At 46.9% G+C, this 21,994-nt stretch overlaps 1 protein-coding gene across 1 annotated transcript in view; it reads right to left on the reverse strand.

The window, feature by feature from the left end:
• Window positions 1-21,994, reverse strand: part of zc3h3 (zinc finger CCCH-type containing 3) — an 83,645-nt gene that overhangs the window by 24,222 nt on the left and 37,429 nt on the right. The window contains exons 4-5 of the mRNA XM_021599624.2: window positions 12,752-12,902; window positions 5,361-5,530 (exon numbers count right to left, since the gene is read on the reverse strand). Of these exons, the coding sequence (XP_021455299.2) occupies window positions 5,361-5,530; window positions 12,752-12,902 (321 nt within the window). The remainder of the gene's footprint in view (window positions 1-5,360; window positions 5,531-12,751; window positions 12,903-21,994) is intronic.

Below are 21,994 nucleotides of genomic sequence, written 5' to 3' on the forward strand. Positions count from 1 at the left end.
TGCCCACAAATTTGGTATGGGATTGAGGTCAGGGCTTTGTGATGGCCACTCCAATACCTTGACTTTGTTGTCCTTAAGCCATTTTGCCACAACTTTGAAAGTACAGTGCCTTGCAAAAGTATTCGGCCCCCTTGAACTTTGCAACCTTTTGCCACATTTCAGGCTTCAAACAAAGATATAAAACTGTATTTTTTTTGAAGAATCAACAACAAGTGGGACACAATCATGAAGTGGAACGACATTTATTGGATATTTCAAACTTTTTTAACAAATCAAAAACTGAAAAATTGGGCGTGCAAAATTATTCAGCCCCCTTAAGTTAATACTTTGTAGCGCCACCTTTTGCTGCGATTACAGCTGTAAGTCGCTTGGGGTATTTTTATTTTATTTTATTTCACCTTTATTTAACCAGGTAGGCTAGTTGAGAACAAGTTCTCATTTACAACTGCGACCTGGCCAAGATAAGGCATAGCAGTGTGAACAGACAACACAGAGTTACACATGGAGTAAACAATTAACAAGTCAATAACACAGTAGAAAAAAGGGGAGTCTATATATACATTGTGTGCAAAAGGCATGAGAAGGTAGGCAAATAATTACAATTATGCAGATTAACACTGTAGTGATAAATGATCAGATGGTTATGTACAGGTAGAGATATTGGTGTGCAAAAGAGCAGAAAAATTAAAATAAATAAATAAAAACAGTATGGGGATGAGGTAGGTGAAAATGGGTGGGCTATTTACCAATAGACTATGTACAGCTGCAGCGATCGGTTAGCTGCTCAGATAGCAGATGTTTGAAGTTGGTGAGGGAGATAAAAGTCTCCAACTTCAGCGATTTTTGCAATTCGTTCCAGTCACAGGCAGCAGAGAACTGGAACGAAAGGCGGCCAAATGAGGTGTTGGCTTTAGGGATGATCAGTGAGATACACCTGCTGGAGCGCGTGCTACGGATGGGTGTTGCCATCGTAACCAGTGAACTGAGATAAGGCGGAGCTTTACCTAGCATGGACTTGTAGATGACCTGGAGCCAGTGGGTCTGGCGACGAATATGTAGCGAGGGCCAGCCGACTAGAGCATACAAGTCGCAGTGGTGGGTGGTATAAGGTGCTTTAGTGACAAAACGGATGGCACTGTGATAAACTGCATCCAGTTTGCTGAGTAGAGTGTTGGAGGCAATTTTGTAGATGACGTCGCCGAAGTCGAGGATCGGTAGGATAGTCAGTTTTACTAGGGTAAGTTTGGCGGCGTGAGTGAAGGAGGCTTTGTTGCGGAATAGAAAGCCGACTCTTGATTTGATTTTCGATTGGAGATGTTTGATATGGGTCTGGAAGGAGAGTTTAGAGTCTAGCCAGACACCTAGGTACTTATAGATGTCCACATATTCAAGGTCGGAACCATCCAGGGTGGTGATGCTGGTCAGGCGTGCGGGTGCAGGCAGCGAACGGTTGAAAAGCATGCATTTGGTTTTACTAGCGTTTAAGAGCAGTTGGAGGCCACGGAAGGAGTGCTGTATGGCATTGAAGCTCGTTTGGAGGTTAGATAGCACAGTGTCCAAGGACGGGCCGGAAGTATATAGAATGGTGTCGTCTGCGTAGAGGTGGATCAGGGAATCGCCCGCAGCATGAGAAACATCATTGATATATACAGAGAAAAGAGTCGGCCCGAGAATTGAACCCTGTGGCACCCCCATAGAGACTGCCAGAGGACCGGACAGCATGCCCTCCGATTTGACACACTGAACTCTGTCTGCAAAGTAATTGGTGAACCAGGCAAGGCAGTCATCCGAAAAACCGAGGCTACTGAGTCTGCCGATAAGAATACGGTGATTGACAGAGTCGAAAGCCTTGGCAAGGTCTATGAAGACGGCTGCACAGTACTGTCTTTTATCGATGGCGGTTATGATATCGTTTAGTACCTTGAGCGTGGCTGAGGTACACCCGTGACCGGCTCGGAAACCAGATTGCACAGCGGAGAAGGTACGGTGGGATTCAAGATGGTCAGTGACCTGTTTGTTGACTTGGCTTTCGAAGACCTTAGATAGGCAGGGCAGGATGGATATGGGTCTGTAACAGTTTGGGTCCAGGGTGTCGCCCCCTTTGAAGAGGGGGATGACTGCGGCAGCTTTCCAATCCTTGGGGATCTCAGACGATATGAAAGAGAGGTTGAACAGGCTGGTAATAGGGGTTGCGACAATGGCGGCGGATAGTTTCAGGAATAGAGGGTCCAGATTGTCCAGCCCAGCTGATTTGTACGGGTCCAGGTTTTGCAGCTCTTTCAGGACGTCTGCTATCTGGATTTGGGTAAAGGAGAACCTGGAGAGGCTTGGGCGAGTAGCTGCGGGGGGGGGGGGAGCTGTTGTCCGAGGTTGGAGTAGCCAGGCGGAAGGCATGGCCAGCCGTTGAGAAATGCTTGTTGAAGTTTTCGATAATCATGGATTTATCGGTGGTGACCATGTTACCTAGTCTCAGTGCAGTGGGCAGCTGGGAGGAGGTGCTCTTGTTCTCCATGGACTTCACAGTGTCCCAGAACTTTTTGGAGTTGGAGCTACAGGATGCAAACTTCTGCCTGAAGAAGTTGGCTTTAGCTTTCCTGACTGACTGTGTGTATTGGTTCCTGACTTCCCTGAACAGTTGCATATCGCGGGGACTATTCGATGTTAGCGCAGTCCGCCACAGGATGTTTTTGTGCTGGTCAAGGGCAGTCAGGTCTGGAGTGAACCAGGGGCTATATCTGTTCTTAGTTCTGCATTTTTTGAACGGAGCATGCTTATCTAAAATGGTGAGGAAGTTACTTTTAAAGAAAGACCAGGCATCCTCAACTGACGGGATGAGGTCAATGTCCTTCCAGGATACCCGGGCCAGGTCGATTAGAAAGGACTGTGGGTATGTCTCTATCAGTTTTGCACATCGAGAGACTGAAATGTTTTCCCATTCCTCCTTGCAAAACAGCTCGAGCTCAGTGAGGTTGGATGGAGAGCATTTGTGAACAGCAGTTTTCAGTTCTTTCCACAGATTCTCGATTGGATTCAGGTCTGGACTTTGACTTGGCCATTCTAACACCTGGATATGTTTATTTTTGAACCATTCCATTGTAGATTTTGCTTTATGTTTTGGATCATTGTCTTGTTGGAAGACAAATCTCCGTCCCAATCTCAGGTCTTTTGCAGATTCCATCAGGTTTTCTTCCAGAATGGTCCTGTATTTGGCTCCATCCATCTTCCCATCAATTTTAACCATCTTCCCTGTCCCTGCTGAAGAAAAGCAGACCCAAACCATGATGCTGCCACCACCATGTTTGACAGTGGGGATGGTGTGTTCAGCTGTGTTGCTTTTACGCCAAACATTACGTTTTGCATTGTTGCCAAAAAGTTCAATTTTGGTTTAATCTGACCAGAGCACCTTCTTCCACATGTTTGGTGTGTCTCCCAGGTGGCTTGTGGCAAACTTTAAACGACACTTTTTATGGATATCTTTAAGAAATGGCTTTCTTCTTGCCACTCTTCCATAAAGGCCAGATTTGTGCAATATACGACTGATTGTTGTCCTATGGACAGAGTCTCTCACCTCAGCTGTAGATCTCTGCAGTTCATCCAGAGTGATCATGGGCCTCTTGGCTGCATCTCTGATCAGTCTTCTCCTTGTATGAGCTGAAAGTTTAGAGGGACGGCCAGGTCTTGGTAGATTTGCAGTGGTCTGATACTCCTTCCATTTCAATATTATCGCTTGCACAGTGCTCCTTGGGTTGTTTAAAGCTTGGGAAATCTTTTTGTATCCAAATCCGACTTTAAACTTCTTCACAACAGTATCTCGGACCTGCCTGTTGTGTTCCTTGTTCTTCATGATGCTCTCTGCGCTTTTAACGGACCTCTGAGACTATCACAGTGCAGGTGCATTTATACGGAGACTTGATTACACACAGGTGGATTGTATTTATCATCATTAGTCATTTAGGTCAACATTGGATCATTCAGAGATCCTCACTGAACTTCTGGAGAGAGTTTGCTGCACTGAAAGTAAAGGGGCTGAATAATTTTGCACGCCCAATTTTTCAGTTTTTGATTTGTTAAAAAAGTTTGAAATATCCAATAAATGTCGTTCCACTTCATGATTGTGTCCCACTTGTTGTTGATTCTTCACAAACAAATACAGTTTTATATCTTTATGTTTGAAGCCTGAAATGTGGCAAAAGGTCGCAAAGTTCAAGGGGGCCGAATACCTTCGCAAGGCACTGTATGCTTGGGGTAATTGTCCATTTGGAAGACCCATTTGCGACCAAGCATTAACTTCCTGACTGATGTCATGACATGTTGCTTAAATGTATCCAAATAATCTTCTTGCATCATGATGCCATCTATTTTGTGAAGTACACCAGTCCCTCCTGCAGAAAAGCACCCCCACATGATGCTGCCACCCCCATGCTTCACGGTTGGGATGGTGTCCTTTGGCTGGCAAGCCTCCCTCTTTTTTCTCCAAACATAATGATGGTCATTATGGCCTTGCAGTTCTATTTTTGTTTCATCAGACCAGAGGACACCAGAGGACAATCTTTGTCCCTATGTGCAGTTGCAAACCGTAGACTGGTTTTTTTATGGCGGTTTTGGAGTATTGGCTTCTTCCTTACCGAGCTGCCTTTCAGGTTATGTCGATATAGGACTCGTTTTACTGTGGATATAGATACTTTTGTACCTGTTTCCTCCAGCATCATCACAAGGTCCATTGCTGTTGTTCTGGGATTGATTTGCACTTTTTGTAACAAAGACCGTTAATCTTTAAGAGACAGAATGTGTCTCCTTCCTGAGCGGTATGATGGCTGCGTGGTCCCATGGTGTTTATACTTGCGTACTATTGATTGTACAGATGAATGTGGTACCTTCAGGCATTTGGAAATTGCTCCCAAGGATGAACCAGACTTGTGGAGGTCCACAATTTTTTTTCTGAGGTCTTGGCAGATTTCTTTTGATTTTCCCCTGATGTCAAGCAAAGAGGCACTGAGTTTGAAGGTAGTCCTTGAAATACATCCACAATTTACTCAAATTATGTCAATTAGCCTATCAGAAGCTTCTAAAGCCATGACATCATTTTCTGGAATTTTCGAAGCTGTTTAAAGGCACAGTTAAATTAGTGTATGTAAACTTCTGACCCACTGGAATTGTGATACAGTGAATTATGTGAAATAATCTGTCTGTAAATAATTGTTGGAAAAATTACTTGAGTCATGCACAAAGTAGATTTCCTAACCAACTTACCAAAACTATAGTTTGTTAACAAGAAATTTGTGGTAGTTGAAAAATGAGTTTTAGTGTATGTAAACTTCCGACTTCAAACTGTATTTATAAGGTGTGTGTGTGTGTGGTACCTGTCCTGTTGATTGGCGCACTGGTTGTCACAGTGCGGGACAGCTTATTGGCTGAGACGCTGTAAAGGTTTCCGCCAATCCAGCGCATGCCCAGCCCTCTGCCTGTCCAGTGTTGGGCCGGGGGGTGCCTGTCCTGTCCGGGGGGACGCAGACGACTCTGGAGCACACTCCTGGAGAGAGAGACAGAGACAGAGAGAGAGACAGAGAGAGAGAGACAGAGACAGAGAGACAGAGACAGAGAGACAGAGACAGAGAGAGACAGAGAGACAGAGACAGAGAGAGAGACAGAGAGAGACAGAGAGAGACAGAGAGAGACAGAGAGAGACAGAGAGACAGAGAGAGAGACAGAGAGAGAGAGAGACAGAGAGACAGGAGAGAAAAAGCAGAATAGAGTGAGGAGGGAGAAATTGGCAAAGCATTAGGAAAAGCATACATGGATACACAGAACATCTTGCTTGAACAGTTTGACAAGTCCAGGTTTTGGGATAGTATTTTCTATGGGAGGAAACATCATGGTATGATAACTCCTGGAGAACGCAGTACTTGGGCAATAATATCAATTTGGAATAACCACAAAGTAGTAATGAGCTGAATGATACTGCTCTTGTAATATGCTCACTTCCCCACCATATCCACACCCCTTCTCTTTCTGCCTGTCTTTTGCACTCCTCTTCTACTTTATCTCCCCTTCTCATCTCCCTCTTTACGCTTCCCAGTCCTACCCTCCCTCCTCACCTCCCTCTTTCTCTCCCGTGTCACAGCACTCTGTTAAATTGCCGCCCTAATGGAAAGGGCGGCAGTGTGGAAATGGAGAGAATTGAAAAGAGGAGGAAATCAATGAGATAATAGACAGGGCAGGAGGCCAGAGCAGGGAGGGCTGCCCTCGGGTCCTGAAGCAACGCGTGGTGCCGAACAGACACACACAAATGCAGTCGCACACACACACACACACACACACACACAAGCCTACAGAATACACACAAATAAATATTCACAAAATGACATGCAGAAGCGAAGGAAGTCACCCTCTGTGCTATGTGTGTAACTGTGTGTGTGTAACTGTGTGTGTGTGTGTGTGGGGGGGAGGGGGGGGGGGCAGGGGTTATGGCAATACATTGTACTGGCCTGTCACTTTTATTTGGGTGGGATTGGGACTGGTGTGCAGTGCGCTGGAGGTAATATGCTGCTGTAGTTCAGATGGGCTGGCAATGTGTTTGGAGTCAGAGTTCATGCCTCCCATTACAGCGAACAGAGCGGGGACCCCAAACACACACATAAACAACTACGCTAAGGTAAACACTCACACACTACAACTACAGTTACACAATAACAGACACAGAAACACACACAGAGAACCACACACAGAGAATCACACACAAGGACACACAGCCAGCGAGATCGCTAGTTAGCTACCTCTCACCCTCTCCCGCACCAGGCCATAACTCACCAGCAGAGACACTCAGTTTCACAAATATAAGATCAGTGTGTGCCCTACACAGGGCAACTGGAGCCCAGGGAGCCATAATGGAGGCTAATGTAGGAGCAGTGACTGCCTCCCAGGGAGGCTTTAGCAGGGCCCAACAGCCAGAGGAGCCATCATGGAGGTTAATGTGGATATGGCATGAACACTTAACATAGACAGCAGTTAACCCTGACACATGGTGCAGGACTTGGGAGGGGAGGAGGAGGGGGGGGGGGGGGGGGGACTAGACACCTGGTGAGGGAGTATTGGGGAAAAATGGCAAGGTGTGTGGTTGAGTGTGTGCGAGCATACATACAGTATGAAAGAAAGTGTATGCCTATAAAAGAGTGCATCATGAGTGTCTGTATGCGTGTGTGTGTGTGTGTGTGTGTGTGTGTGTGTGTGTGTGTGTGTGTGTGTGTGTGTGTGTGTGTGTGTGTGTGTGTGAATGAGGGTAGTAATGTGAGGTAGGCAGCTGTCTGAATGAGTTTCCCCCTCCAGCACAACATCATTACAGAACATTATACATATTACTTCCTGTACACCACCACTATTTCCACTACTATCGCAATGTAATCTCCCTATTAATGAGAGAGAGAGAGAGAGAGGAGGAGGGAGGATGGAACGAGGGGAAAGGGAGGGAGGGAGAGATAGAGAGAATTGAAAAAAGCCCCAAGTGACACAACCGGAGGAGAAGAGAGAGCCATCTCTCTTCTCTTTCCTTATCCCCTCTTCTCTCTCCTTGACCTATTCCTGTGCCGCCCTTGACCCCAAAGCAAGAGATCTGTTATCAAAGGTACTCCAGGCCTGTCCGCCACACAAATCCTCCCCTGCCAGACAGCACGTTCGTTTCAGGGGGAGCCTTTTCACCAACACGCCAATATACCACTCTGCTCCCCAGCAGCCCTGGGGGACACATCCTGGCTGCACACACATCATCTCAATCACCATGGCGATTAATTAATGGGACAAACTATGGGGGAGAAGAGAGATTTTGAGCTGTGTGTGTGCGTGCGTGCGTGCACGTAGGTGTGTGTGTAGGTGTAGGTGTGTGTGTGTAGGTGTGTAGTTGTGAAGGTGAACATTCCCCCACAGTCTGAAATTCTGAGCATTCTGGAGCAGTTTTTCATCAAGGACCTCAGATCATCTTTCCCTCTATCCTGACTAGTCTCCCAGTCCCTGCCGCTGAAAAACAAACCCACAGCATGATGCTGTCACCACCACGCTTTAACATAGGGATGGTGCAGGATTTCCTCCAGCCGTGACACTTGGCATTCAGGCCAAAGAGTTCAATCTTGGTTTCATCAGACCAGAGAATCTTGTTTCTCATGGTCTGAGAGTCCTTTAGGTCCTTCTGGAAGGTTATCCCATTTACACAGAGGAACTCTGGAGCTCTGTCAGAGTGACCATCGGGTTCTTGGTCACCACCCCGACAAAGGCCCTTCTTCGGAAGAGTCTTGGTGGTTCAAAACTTCTTCCATTTAAGAATGATGAGGCCACTGCATTCTTGGGGACCTTCAATGCTGCAGAAATGTTTTGGTACCCTTCCCCAGATCTGTGCCTCGACACAGTCCTGTCTCGGAGCTCTACGGACAATTCCTTCGACCTCATGGCTTGCTTTTTGCTCTGACATGCACTGTCAACAGTGGGACCTTAAATAAACAGGTGCCTCTGTGCCTTTCCAAATCATGTCCAATCAATAGAATTTACCACAGGTGGACTCCAATAAAGTTGTAGAAACATTTAAAGGATGATCAATGGAAACAGGATGCACCTGATATAAATGTAGAGTCTCATAGCAAAGGGTCTGAATACTTATGTAAATCATTTATTTCTGTGTTTATTTTTAATACATTTGCAAATGTCTAAAACCCTGTTTTCGCTTTTTCATTATGGGGTATTGTGTGCAAATTGACGAGGAAAATATTTTATTTAATCCATTTTAGTAACAAAATGTAGGAAAAGTCAAGGGTTCCGAATGCACTGTAAATTTACAGCAGGGGTAAGTTGACCCCATGGACCATGATCCCACAGAGCTGTAGGTGGTGAGTGTAGAGGAGCAGAGGAGGAGGTGGAAGAGGTGGAGAAAATAGCAGAGAGGAACTCTCTTGTGAGTATATTCTGAGTGTTTGCATGCCTGTGAAATTGTGCGTGTGTGTGTTTGTGTGTACAGCTCTCACCATGCGCGACACACAGATGAAGGAGAGAGCGATTCAGCACTACTACTGCCGTTGATGAACGATCAGACTTTTGTTTTGGTGACAGGGAAGAATTTGGGGGTCGCGCGAGTGCTCTGAATAATGCTGCTCTGGCCTGTTTGCTTGCAGCGAAAGCATTAGTAAGCTCATACTGGGGAAACAGTTACCCTTGGAACAGACTGAGCAGCGCAAACAGTCTAGCTCCTTCCTAGAGCGAGGAGAGGAGGACTGCACTCTGCTTACAGCAATGCAGTAACAGTGGTCCTAAACACACTCGTTACGCATTAAGACAATTCAATCGACACTAATCGTAAGAGAGTAAGGGACACCTCTGGGGCAAAACAACATCAAATTAAGACAATCAGGAATCTGTAGATGAGAGTGTACGGGTGTGAGAAAGAGGGGGGACTAGAAAAGAGCAAAAGAGAAGTAAAAACATGACCGTTAGAATGGACCGCGAGTAAGAAGGGATACATGAGAAAGCGATAGGGGGATAGATATGATAAGTGACGAGTAGAAGAGTAAAACTGCCATATGAACTGGCGTGAAGGAGGGCTGAGTGGAGGAGTGAATGAGTGTGTAAGTGATGGGAGAAAGGAGAGGAGAGCGGAGCAGCCTTTATTGCCGCCTCCCACATCCTGATTAATCGAGGAGCACTAGACGAGATGAGAGACCATATGTGTGTGTGTGTGTGTGTGTGTGTGTGTGTGTGTGTGTCACAATAGTAGCTCAAAAACAAACAATCGAGCACCATGAACTCCCAAAGAGAACTGACAAGATGATAGCGCGTGCAAGAGAGTGAGGCAGGTGGAAAAGAGCTGAGAAGCAGAGATAAGGTGATACTGAAAAGGTATGAAAATGAGGTGAGGATGAGAAGAGACACAATAAGAGGTGGATGGACAGACAATGAAAAGAAAAAGGCGAGCAGCAACACAACGATATGGATAGGGAGAAAGAGGGAAAACATAGAACATGAGGGAGGCAAATAAGCAACAGAGTAGGCGAGAAAAGAAGGGATGGAGAAGACGGGCGGAGCAAGGGACGGCTGGAGCGAGGGGGGGCTGGAGCGAGGGAGAGCTGGAGCGAGGGACGGCTGGAGCGAGGGACGGCTGGAGTGAGGGAGGGCTGGAGCGAGGGACGGCTGGAGCGAGGGACGGCTGGAGCGAGGGAGGGCTGGAGCGAGGGATGGCTGGAGCGAGGGAGGGCTGGAGTGAGGGAGGGCTGGAGCGAGGGAGGGCTAGAGCGAGGGACGGCTGGAGCGAGGGAGGGGACAGTCATTTATCCTGCGATGCGCTGCATGTTTTACGGCGTTCTTAATTCAACTCTGGCTACTATTAATGGCCTTAATGTTGAGATTATATCTATTTCCTGGTGGCGGGGGCTGGAATACCCCGCCTCCCCTAGCACTCAATCACCCACAATGCCCATTACAGCTGACACCACACTGAGAACCGCACGGCATGCTGGGTACGGGACAGGTCAGCTCACTTCCCTTGGGTCTGGGTGGGAGACTAACAGAGTAGAGAGAGGGGAGTTAAGGGTGACAGGAGTGCTCAGATAGGTAGAGGTGCCCACTGATCATGTGTGGCTGGCGCTAGACACTCTGTGCCAAGGGCATCAGCCCCACTATGGAAATCAGAATGAACCATATTTACAGTGAGGCTACAGTGAGGCAACATCTTGGGCCTCTCTAAAGCTTTGGGGACACCGAGTGGGGATGATATGAGAAGGCTGCAGAGGTAGGACAGAACTCGGTGCAGGGGGTAAGATGAGACGAGACTGCTATAGATGAGCTAGGACTGCTTAGATGGCTTAGGATAGAACTAATAAAAGGTTCAGGGGTGCTAGAGAGAGTCAGACAGATTGAGGTAGTGAGGGGAGTAAGTGGGGGGGGGGGGTCTTAGGAGAACGTCCTCTCTCCCAGGGGACCTGTCCAGCCCCCCTCCGCCCCCCCAATCTCCAGACCTGGTGATATTTCACAGGATGTCGCGAGGCTCAAATTGAAAATCCCTTGATGAATCAATATTTACTGCAGCGGCTAAATGAATAGTAATAAGTCACCAGAGGCCCGAGCTTCATTCTCAGCCTCATGCAGCCAGTCCCACTGTTTCACCAAGCTCAACCTGAACTACACAAAATGAGACACCACAAACAGACATACAACCAAACACACAACACCAAAAAACTCACATAGGGGCAATTAAGATAACTGTGTAACACATGAAGAACACACACATCCAAACTGGCATACAGTAACATAATCTTCCTGACGGGGAGAGAGAGAGATATTGTATACATTGTTGCTTTGGCAATATTGACACAATGTTTTTCATGCCAATAAAGCAGCTTGAATTTGAATTTGAGAGAGAGAGAGAGAGAAACTACTGCATCTCCCCAAGCTGAACTGTAGCCATGTGTGTCCCCTTGTCATGGGAGCCAGTGTGTCTGCATCGGTGGACGTCTCACACGGCTACAGACACCTGCAAACACTCGCCCACAGCTGGCGGCCACAGCCACAGAGACAAAACGCACACCTGCAGAGCACACTGCACCTCCAAATGAACCCATCGCGCTGTGAACACAACAGTGTGTGTGTGTGTGTGTGTCTGTGCGCGTGCCTGCGCGATATGCAACAGCTTGTGATCTCCTCCCGCCACAGCCCATTACGAGGCTTAGGAAAACAGAGTATCATTAAGACACTAAGCCATTTCACAGGCCTATCATATTAGTGGAATAATACATTAACCAACTGCATAAACATATTACCTTTTAACTAACGGCGCAATAAAACCATACGTCAATGTTAATAACAATCACAATAAAACATTAACTAACTGTCTAACTGTCCGTCCCACGGTGATGAGGTCATGAATAACACATGAACTTATTGCACGTCGGGCCAATAATGAGATCATCATAGGGATTCATTACCTCTCCCTCCGTCCCCCAGTTATGACCTCATAACCACTTCATATCATCCACTTCGTACCTTCCCCTCATCTCATTTATATCGTTTACTTTCTAGAATCTCTGTTTTAGCACCGAGCATCTTTCTCACGTCCAGGGAGAAAGGAGGACAGGATGGATAGAATGGATGTGAGGATGAGCGCGGTAAAGACACGAGGAGGGATAAAGAGCGAGGGGTTAAGTTGGAGCCCTGTAAATCACATGTTCATTGAGTGCTTATTAAGTAAATGCGTTTAGCTTCATTTCAGTGAATTCCCTCATTCTCAAAATGAAAGGGTGAAAGGCAGAAAGAGAGAAATAAAGACAGAGAGGAAAAGAGAGACGGGAGGTGGTAATGACGTTCGGAGAAGAGCCCCCTCCCTTCTGATGGGTTGTTCTCTGAGATCCCATTGTAAGAGGTGTAAATTCATGCTCAGAGCGTACAGAGCAGAGGACCGGTGTAAACGGTTCATTCCCTGGGTCATCTACTGTGCAAAAATAAGCTCCATACATTCTCGGGGTCCCTCTCCGCTCCACGCACAGGCTAGCACACAACGGCACACCTGTCTGCTACTTTAAAGACAGGCCCTCCTTCCTGGGTTATGGTGCTGCTGAGTGATATTAAGAAGGGAGACACACTAAACATAAGAACCATAGTGTGTGTGTGGGCCTGTGTGTGTTACGTACCATGTGTTACAGAGCTTTCAAATAGTGGAACACTGTATGCAGTATTTGTGAGCGCGTGTGTGTGTGTGTGTGTGTGTGTGTGTGTGTGTACGCATTACCTGGCCGTATGGATCCTCTTGGCTCTCCAGGAGAGGGCGTGGCTATAGTGGGGTGTGTGCGAGGTGGCTCCGCCCAGGCGCGTCACTATCTTATAGCGTGTCCTGAAAACCCGCTGAGACAATTGGCTATGCATCGACAGAGAGGCGGGACCTGGGGAAGACAGAGGAAGTGATTGACATCAGATTGACAGGTCAAGAAACCAACACAGGTCATGGCATTTGTGCATATGCCCAAGCTAACTCATAGGTACAAACTACAACGTGTCAATGCACCACTGGGGGATTGGCTGACAAGCCTGGGTTCAGGGTCAAGCCTGGGTTCAGGGTCAAGCCTGGGTTCAGGGTCAAGCCTGGGTTCAGGGTCAAGCCTGGGTTCAGGGTCAAGCCTGGGCTTAGGGTCAAGCCTGGGGTCAAGCCTGGATTTAGGGTCAAGCCTGGGTTTAGGGTCAAGCCTAGGGTCAAGCCTGGGTTTAGGGTCAAGCCTGGGGTCAAGCCTGGGTTTAGGGTCAAGCCTGGGTTCAGGGTCAAGTTAGCAGAAACAACACAAATAGGACACAGACACACATGCGCAGGGCGCCCACACGCACCTAGAACTCTGTGGCAGGCAGGGTGTGCTCTCTTAACAAGCTTCACATGTAAAGATAAGAGAATAACAAAGGAAATATATATAAATATATATGCGCCTAATAATTCCTGTCCTCTGTCTCTTTCCCTCCCTCCCGATTTCTCTCCTTAAGTCTCATTCGTTATATCATTTTTTCAGATCCATAAAAGAGAGGAGGAGAAAAAAATAATAGGAGTCTTTGTTATTTATTTATTTGGGTGTGTATCCATCATATGGCTTTATGATGGCTGGGATTGGCTGACATACACGCTGTGCCGAGTAAAGGATGGCATTTGCATCCGCTAGGATCTGAAACTGCTGCTTTACACCAATTTAACAAACCCGAGGATTTATCAAAGCCAGGAGTTATGATTTAGCTTTCAGGATCAGGCAGTGTACTGTGACGGTTCAGGTTGTGTCTGATGACTGTGGAAGAATGAATAAGACTGATGACTCTGAAGATCGGAGAGGACTGGGATGAATACAGTGGGTTCTAATTTAAATAAAAACTTGGGGTCAATTCTAGAGTTGAAATATACAAGTGAATCTCCAACTGAACCAGAGCTGTGTTGTGGAAGGTCTAAAACAGAAGTCTCCCAGCTCAAATCTCACATAAATCATCTTTTGTTCATTCAGACAAACGCTGAGACCCAGCAGGAGAAAATGAGAGATGTCAGTGACAAAGAAAATCTCTCTCTTTCTTACTCCCTGCCCTCCCTCCCTCTCTCTCTCCTGTACCACCCATCTCTCACAGTGACAACACTTTGTCTTCTTAATGAGTGAGGAAGGAAATTGAGAGTGAGAGAGTGCAAAGGCGAGAGAGAGAGAGAGAGACCCAACAATGTGCCCTTTCTACTTAATTTCAATTATTTGTATCTGATATCTTTAAGTGCTTGCTGTCATGTTAATAAGCATTTAATAACAAAGCATGACCAGGAAGCAAATAGCAGCTTGGAGCAATGACACAACAAAATTATTTATCTTCCTCCACCCTCTCTCTCTTATCTTACATTCCGGGGAAGGGGAGTGTGTTTCACTTGTCAGGCAGCGCACACACAGCTCTGGATCAGCTGGATAATTCATTTCAGACAAACATTTACCCATGAATCACCACACATCATGCTGGAACCTACCCCAAACACACACGCTCGCACGGGACCTGCCCACACACACGCCCCTCTGTATGAATGAGGTAAGGCTGCCTATGTATCGGTGTGTATGTGTGAGGCAAGGTTATGATATTTTTGTGATTTTCTATTTTTAGTCTATTAGTCTTTCGATAATTATTTAGTTTGAGTTTAATAAAACCATTTTTATTTTGTTTATATCTTTTTTTTAGTTTCAGCTTGACCTTTTGTTGCCGCTATTGTTCACACCTATGGTTCACGCTACCACTAGCCAGTGATGGCGATGTTTCAAATAGCTTTTACGCCATCAACTCGCAGCATTTACCTGCCAGATTCAGAAACCCCATTCGGGGAAAAAAGCTTGAAAACCTCAGAAGGAAAATAACAAAAACGAACACTGATGGTTTTTATTTTATTTCATTTTGCAGCCAAAGACGGTTTCAGTATAGTTTTTCAAATGTTTTTCTTAAATGTTTTATTTCAGTTTACTAAATTGTTTTTCCAATTTTTGTTTTTGTTTCAGTTTTCATTTACTATAATAACCATGGTGTGAGGTGGGGGGGTGGCATGGTTGTGCAGGATTAGTTGCCTGGACTGTAGTCCCTTCTCTTCCCAGCAGTCATCTGTATTGCATTCAGAGCTATTCGGGCCTCCTGGCAGATGACAAATAGGGCTTGTCAAAGACCGCTGCCGTGCCCCGCACCCCGCACCTCTTACCGCCTCCCCGTCAACACCCTACCCCCCACATCTACCCCTCCCTCAGTCCTATTCCAAACACCCCTCACACAGTCCACCTAGTCGCAACAACGACTCACAATGATGTTCCGCTTTAGCTGTTGTTTAATGACAGCCCCAGTTTGTAGTGTAGCTACACGCTTGAGAGTCTGTGTGCGGGTATGGCAGAAGGGTAGTACTCTCTCTCGCTCCCCCATCTTGCTGTCAAAGGCCTATTAGAGGAAGATTAAGACCCCCGTTTTTGTGTGTGTGTGTGTGTGTGTGTTCGCGGTGGTCTAGTAGAAGAAGATTGAGTCCCTATTGCTTCCAGACCCACTCAACCAACACAACCTGCTGGGGTTTACAATCAGAGCACACCCTCCATTCATCCCACGCTGACACACACACGCACACACACAGATCAAACCCATCCATCCCAAGATGACACACAACTCCATGCTGTGAAACCACAGATGATCTAGTCTATTCACTCTGCACTGCACCTTTCCCAGCAAGCCCACCTCACGCCTTCTGCTCTGGGCTACTGCTACTGAACTTACACACGCAACCCTCCACAAACTCTCTAAGCACCGAATAACTACAGAGTTCTACATGGATTGGCTGCGATTCAGCAGCAGCCACGGATGGACAATTTCCATGCTCTCCTATTATGTAGCAACAGCCCCCCCCCCCCCCCCCCTCGAAACAGATCAACTGCTGTTTCTTCTATAACGTAGCTGCTACATCTGATCGACCGGGACTGGGATGTGAAGACTGTTACGTCTTCTATGAGACGGACGGGTAGAGTAGATCTTAGTGTGCCTGCCACTCCGGACCTCCACCTCCTGCTCTCGTCACCCAGTCTCACGCTCTAGTCTGCAGAGTGACAGAGCGGCATGACGCTCACCACAGCACCACTCCACCCCATCCTCTTAGGGGTGATCAAATAATGCCATCATAACACCGCACCCCACCGTGTGGCGTCTCTAGAGACAGGCTGCTATCTGTCCCTCTCCTCCCCCTACCTGCTCTGTGATCCCCTGCCTCTCCCTATCTAGTCCCTTCCCACAGCCGCTGTGACTCTGGCAAGCGGCACTTCTCCTTACCTGACGGCTAATTCCAGCTAACACCCCCCCCCACCACCGCCTACGGAGACTCGGTAGACCATTAATCTTGTTATTGACAGTGAGTCTGATACTGGGGCTTCTATACCCCCCTCTGCTGTACAACACCCCCCCCCCCCCCATTCAAATCCCCCGGGGATCATCCTCTGCATCCCAGTGGGAATCTGATAGACATGCCCAACGATAGGCTAACTTAACAACTTAACATGGCCAATGCTAAGCTAATGCTGCACTTTAATTGACTTTGGGAGGATATCAGATTGAAATGCATACCAAATGTCATGCGGTTATCCATCAACTTGGTGCTCAAGTTACCAGCATATAGTTTAACACCCAATGCTAAGCTCAGGCAGGCAGTTTCACTTATAGATACATATGTATAGTAAGTTAGGGCGAGATCAGATTCTGGCACGGACTATCAGTTAGCAATATTAGTACCACTCCACTGCCCCACCCAGCAAAAATATGGCCTGTTCTGTGCAATATCTCACACTGACTGGCATGTCTGTGTGCTCATGGGTGTGTGTGCACGTGTGTGTATGAGAGAGAGCTTAGTGGTGTCGTGTGTGTCTGCGTGTGAGATAGTGTTGGTGTCGTATGATCACAAATACTCTAACGTGTGCGTATGTTTCGGGGAAGTGTGAGTACATACTAGTGTCTCAGATTAAGGGGGGGAAGAGAAAGAGAGAAGGGTGGTGTGAGAGAGGGCGAGAGACATATCAAAATGGAGAATGAGGGAAGAGAGAGAGAGAGAGAGAGAGAGAGAGAGAAAGGAATAAAGAGAGCGAGAGGCGAGAAATAAATAAATAAATAAAGGATAGAAAGAAAGAAAGGACAGAAATAAAGAAAGAAATAAAGAAAGAAAGAAAGGACAGAAAGAAAGAAAGAAAGGACAGAAAGAAAGAAAAGAGGGGAGAGAAATGAGCTCTGCCCTCTGTGTTGACTGACAGGTCCAGCGGACAAATGCTACAGGAAGGAGACCCAGCCTCTGGTCCCAGACCTGCTGTCAGGGGTTAGATGGTGTGTGTGTGACCTTGAAGCGTTCCTTAGGATAAAAACAGAGCTGCCTTGAGAGCCTGTGGGATTCAGAAGTGATGATGGCCAGAGTGTTTCCTACTAAGGGCCTCCTGTCTGGGCATGCTATTACATGTGTTTGCCTCCAGTTCATGAACAAGCACACAATAAAAGTCATGTAAAATGCCAGGAATCTTATGATCTAAATTTGTGCTGTTCTGTTAAGCCAGCTGTGCCATGCTTTCTCATGTTTCCTATATGGAAAGTATTGATGTGGATCACAATAATGGGCTTTAAAGATATTCACATACGTTTAGAGAGAAAGAAAGTGTTTTTCTCTGTTGTTGAGTTGGGGTGGGGGGTTAGAATAAGCGGCATACGAGGGTATATGAGATGGCGGAATGAGAGAGGTGTACTGACAGATTGAAGGAGATACGCATGGACACCCTAGGGCCCGATAAGTGATGATGTCACTAGGGCGGAGGGGTCATTGTGGTTGTTGGGTTGGAGTAGGGAATTTGGGGGGGATTCGGGTGTCGCCCGAGGGGCTACGCCTCGTCTGTCATCGCGGTGAAGCCATCATCTGTGCGCGTGTGTGTGGAGCAATCGTCTGTAAACCACACCCCCTGTCCCCACCACCCCCCAACACTCGCTGATTCTTCCACTGCCCTCCAAGACGGGTAGTGTACCACCCAACCCCCTTCAAGTTAGTTAGTGTAAGACCTTTTCCCCCCTCTGAAGTCTCCTATTTTCCACCACCACTCACGCCATCTGACATACCAGGAAAAGTTAAGTCACAGTACTATTTATTACAAAGTAAATACACTCCCCACCATATTTGGACAGTGAAGCTAACCTTTTAAATTTGGCCCTAAACTCCAGCATTTTGGATTTGAGATCAAATGTCTTATGAGGCGACAGAATAGAATGTCAGCGTTTATTTGAGGGTATTTTCAGACATCTGTTTTACTGTTAAGACATTAAAGCACATTCAGTTCCTATTGGGCAAAACATGGGGGGGGGGGTAAAACAGATATGTATGAAAAAAACGTTCAATAAAAGCTGACATTCTGTACTGTCGCCTAATATGAAACATTACCTCTCAAATATGAAATGCTGGAGTATAGCGCCAAAATGTTAGTTTCACTGTGCAAATACACATGGAGGGGAGTGTATATCCGTGGGACAGATCAGAGGAAGGATATGTGTTGGGCGGTACGAGAGCGAGACAGATATGCACCTCTCGGCCCATCCACGGGGACAGGGATGGATGTTTACCATGCTGTCAATAAATATCCAGTCTTTCACACACACGCTTCCATCACTTCAATTCACTTAAAGGGACAGACACACGGGCACGCACAGACACACATGCGGGTGCACATACCGTACGCGAACGCAAACACCTTCTAGACTTCTATACATTTAAAAACATCATACAGATGAGAAACACACCTCCGGAGACCGTAGACCCGACCCTGACCCCAGTCAGACTCGACCCCAGTCAGACTCGACCCTGACCCCAGTCAGACTCGACCCTGACCCCAGTCAGACTCGACCCTGACCCCAGTCACACTCGACCCTGACCCCAGTCACACTCGACCCTGACCCCAGTCACACTCGACCCTGACCCCAGTCACACTCGACCCTGACCCCAGTCAGATGATTTGAGAAGACAGGGGCTCGCTTTGTGACGAACCACTAGTGACGCTCGCGTGCTTTTTTTGGGGGGGGTTCCAAGGACCGAATCGTCCAACAAGCTCGGTTCACTCATGTGTCACCCATGTGACATGTTAACGTGTTGTGGAGTCGAAGGGGAGTGACTGGCTGTCAATCAAATAGACCCCGTCAGGGGGGTTAAGAGGGGCCCGAAAGGGAAGAGCCTCAGGCATTGTCCATTTAAGGATCAGCCATTAGAGTGAGTGGGTCTGTGTGTTTTAGGGCTGTCCGCGACTAAAACAAATCTTGGGTCAACCGAGAGTCGTCCTGTTCTTTCAACCAATCGATTGGTCGAAATGTTTAACCTTATTTTTCCATATATAGACAGACACCATGTGTGTCAACAACAACATATGCACTGAGCTTGTCTAATGCTTTAAGCACAGTGTTCGGTCAAATAATTAAGACACAAATGACACAGGAGCCCGATGGTCACGCTGTGTTAAAGAATGACAGCGAGTGCCTGTGTGACTTGCGCACGTTGTCTCGCTCTCTTCCCTACTGCAGTGAAAAGGCACCACACCAAAGCAAGTGTTTATTGTGCTGACCGTGTTGAAAACTGTAAAATTATTTCAGCCATTTATACTGACCAAAAATATAAACGCAACATGTCAAGTGTAGGTCCCATGTTTCATGAGCTGAAATAAAAGATCCCACTAATGTTTCATATGCACAAAAAGCTTATTTCTCTCAAATGTTATGCACAAATGTGTTTATATTCCTGTTATTGAGCATAATCCATCCACCTGTCAGGTGTGTCATATCAATAAGTTGATTAAACAGCATGATCATAACACAGGTGCACCTTGTGCTGGGGGAAATAAAAGGACAATCTAAAATGTGCAGTTTTGTCACACAACACAATGCCACAGATGTCTCAAGTTTTGAGGTGTGCAATTGGCATGTTGATTTTTTATTTTTTTATTTTTATGAAACTGCTCGAAAAGAAATCTCGGTTGACCACAGCTTATCGACCAAACCAATCAACCAGTCGACTAAACGGGGTCAGACCTAGTGTTTGCTTGCGTCAGTCACACACGTCAGTTGTAGTAGTTGATGGGATGTGTGTGTGTGACCCTCCCCTAAGTAAGAGGGCACACCAATGTTAGGTATCTCTCTCTCTCCAGAGGACAACAGAGTCCACATGGGATATGAACCCCTGCCTGACTCGCCTGATACATGTCAAGAGCTCTGAACTACTTACTAAGCAGTCCCATGGGGACATGGCAAAGGAAAGCATGTCTGTGTGTGTGTGTGTGAGAGAGAGGAGGAGCAGGTGTACATATGTTTTTGTGGTGCGTAAAAGACCAGAGAAGAATGAGAGATAGTACACTTGTATGCACAAACCTACACAACCACCCCTAGCTTACCCCCACACACACTAATATGGGGCTCTCTGGTATGAGTATCTAAACCCAGGGTAAGGTTCTGGTTGCACCACATGCCTGTCTGGCCAACATCCATCATTTGGGCAATGCCGCGGGGCCAGTGAGTGAGTGATGGGGGCCGGCTGGTCAGACACTAACCCTGGTGTTAGCTCCTCTTCCTTTCAGACACCCCCGAAGAGAGACACGCAGAGACTTTCAAACGCCATTCAGTGTCAAAGTGATAACAGAAAGGGGGTTAAGGGGAAGGGAGGGGTGAAAGAGGGAGGCGAGGGCAGAGGGGAGAGAGAGAGGGCCAGGGACGAAGAGGTTAGAGAGGGCATAGGGAGGTTAGAGAGAGGGGTCAAGGGATAAGTAAAGAGAAAGAGGGGGCAGAGGGGACAGAGAGAGAGAGGAGGTTATAGAGAGAGAGGAGGTTATAGAGAGAGAGGAGGTTATAGAGAGAGAGAAGGATGGGGGTTAGAGAGAGAAGGGGTTACAGTAGCTAGAGGGGGGGTTAGAAAGACTGAAAGGGGTTAGAAAGTGTGTAAAAGAGAGAGAGGGAGAACGGGGAACAGAAAAGAGTCAGAGGACTGGAGGCTGTTCTTAGGGTGTATTTAGTCCTTCTTTACACCCTCTTTATAAAAAGGGATCCACCTTTCATGGGGTCTCCATTACACAGTAACACACTGGCAAGGTCGAGACACAACAACACAGCCCATGTGCGTCACACACTGAGCTACCAGGTGTTGAACTTTTAAGTTTGACACCTGGTAGTTGAGGTTTGTGTGTGTGTGTGTGTGTGTGTGTGTGTGTGTTCTCTTATTAGATTATCTATAATATAGCCTCATGCTGTTACAACAAGGTCAGTATGATGAAATTACTCATTGAGATGGATTCTTTCCCATTACCTTATCAGACAATTGCTTATAAAAGAGTAGGAGATGAGGAAAGAGAGCTATCCAACATGACTGGCTCCTAGGCTCTGACTTAGAATACGTGGACACCTACAAATACCTAGGTGTCTGGTTAGACTGTAAACTCTCCTTCCAGACTCACATTAAGCATCTCCAATCCAAAATTAAATCTAGAATTGGCTTCTTATATCGCAACAAAGCATCCCTCACTCATGCTGCCAAACATTCCCTCATAAAACTGACCATCCTACTGATCCTCGACTTCGGTGATGTCATCTATAAAATAGCCTCCAACACTCTACTCAACAAACTGGATGCAGTCTATCACAGTGCCATCCGTCTTGTCACCAAAGCCCCATACACTACCCACTACTGCGACCTGTACACTCTCGTTGGTTGGCCCTCGCTTCATACTCGTCGCCAAACAACTGGCTACAGGTTATCTACAAGTCTCTGCTAGGTAAAGCCCCGCCTTATCTCAGCTTACTGGTCACCATAGCAGCACCCACTCGTAGCACGCGCTCCAGCAGGTATATCTCACTGGTCACCTCCAAAGCCAATTCCTCCTTTGGTCGTCTTTCCTTCCAGTTCTCTGCTGCCAATGACTGGAACGAACTGCAAAAATCTCTGAAGCTGGAGACTCACATCTCCCTCACTAGC

This window comes from Oncorhynchus mykiss, chromosome 30 (genome assembly GCF_013265735.2).
Source record: "Oncorhynchus mykiss isolate Arlee chromosome 30, USDA_OmykA_1.1, whole genome shotgun sequence".
NCBI lineage: Eukaryota > Metazoa > Chordata > Actinopteri > Salmoniformes > Salmonidae > Oncorhynchus > Oncorhynchus mykiss.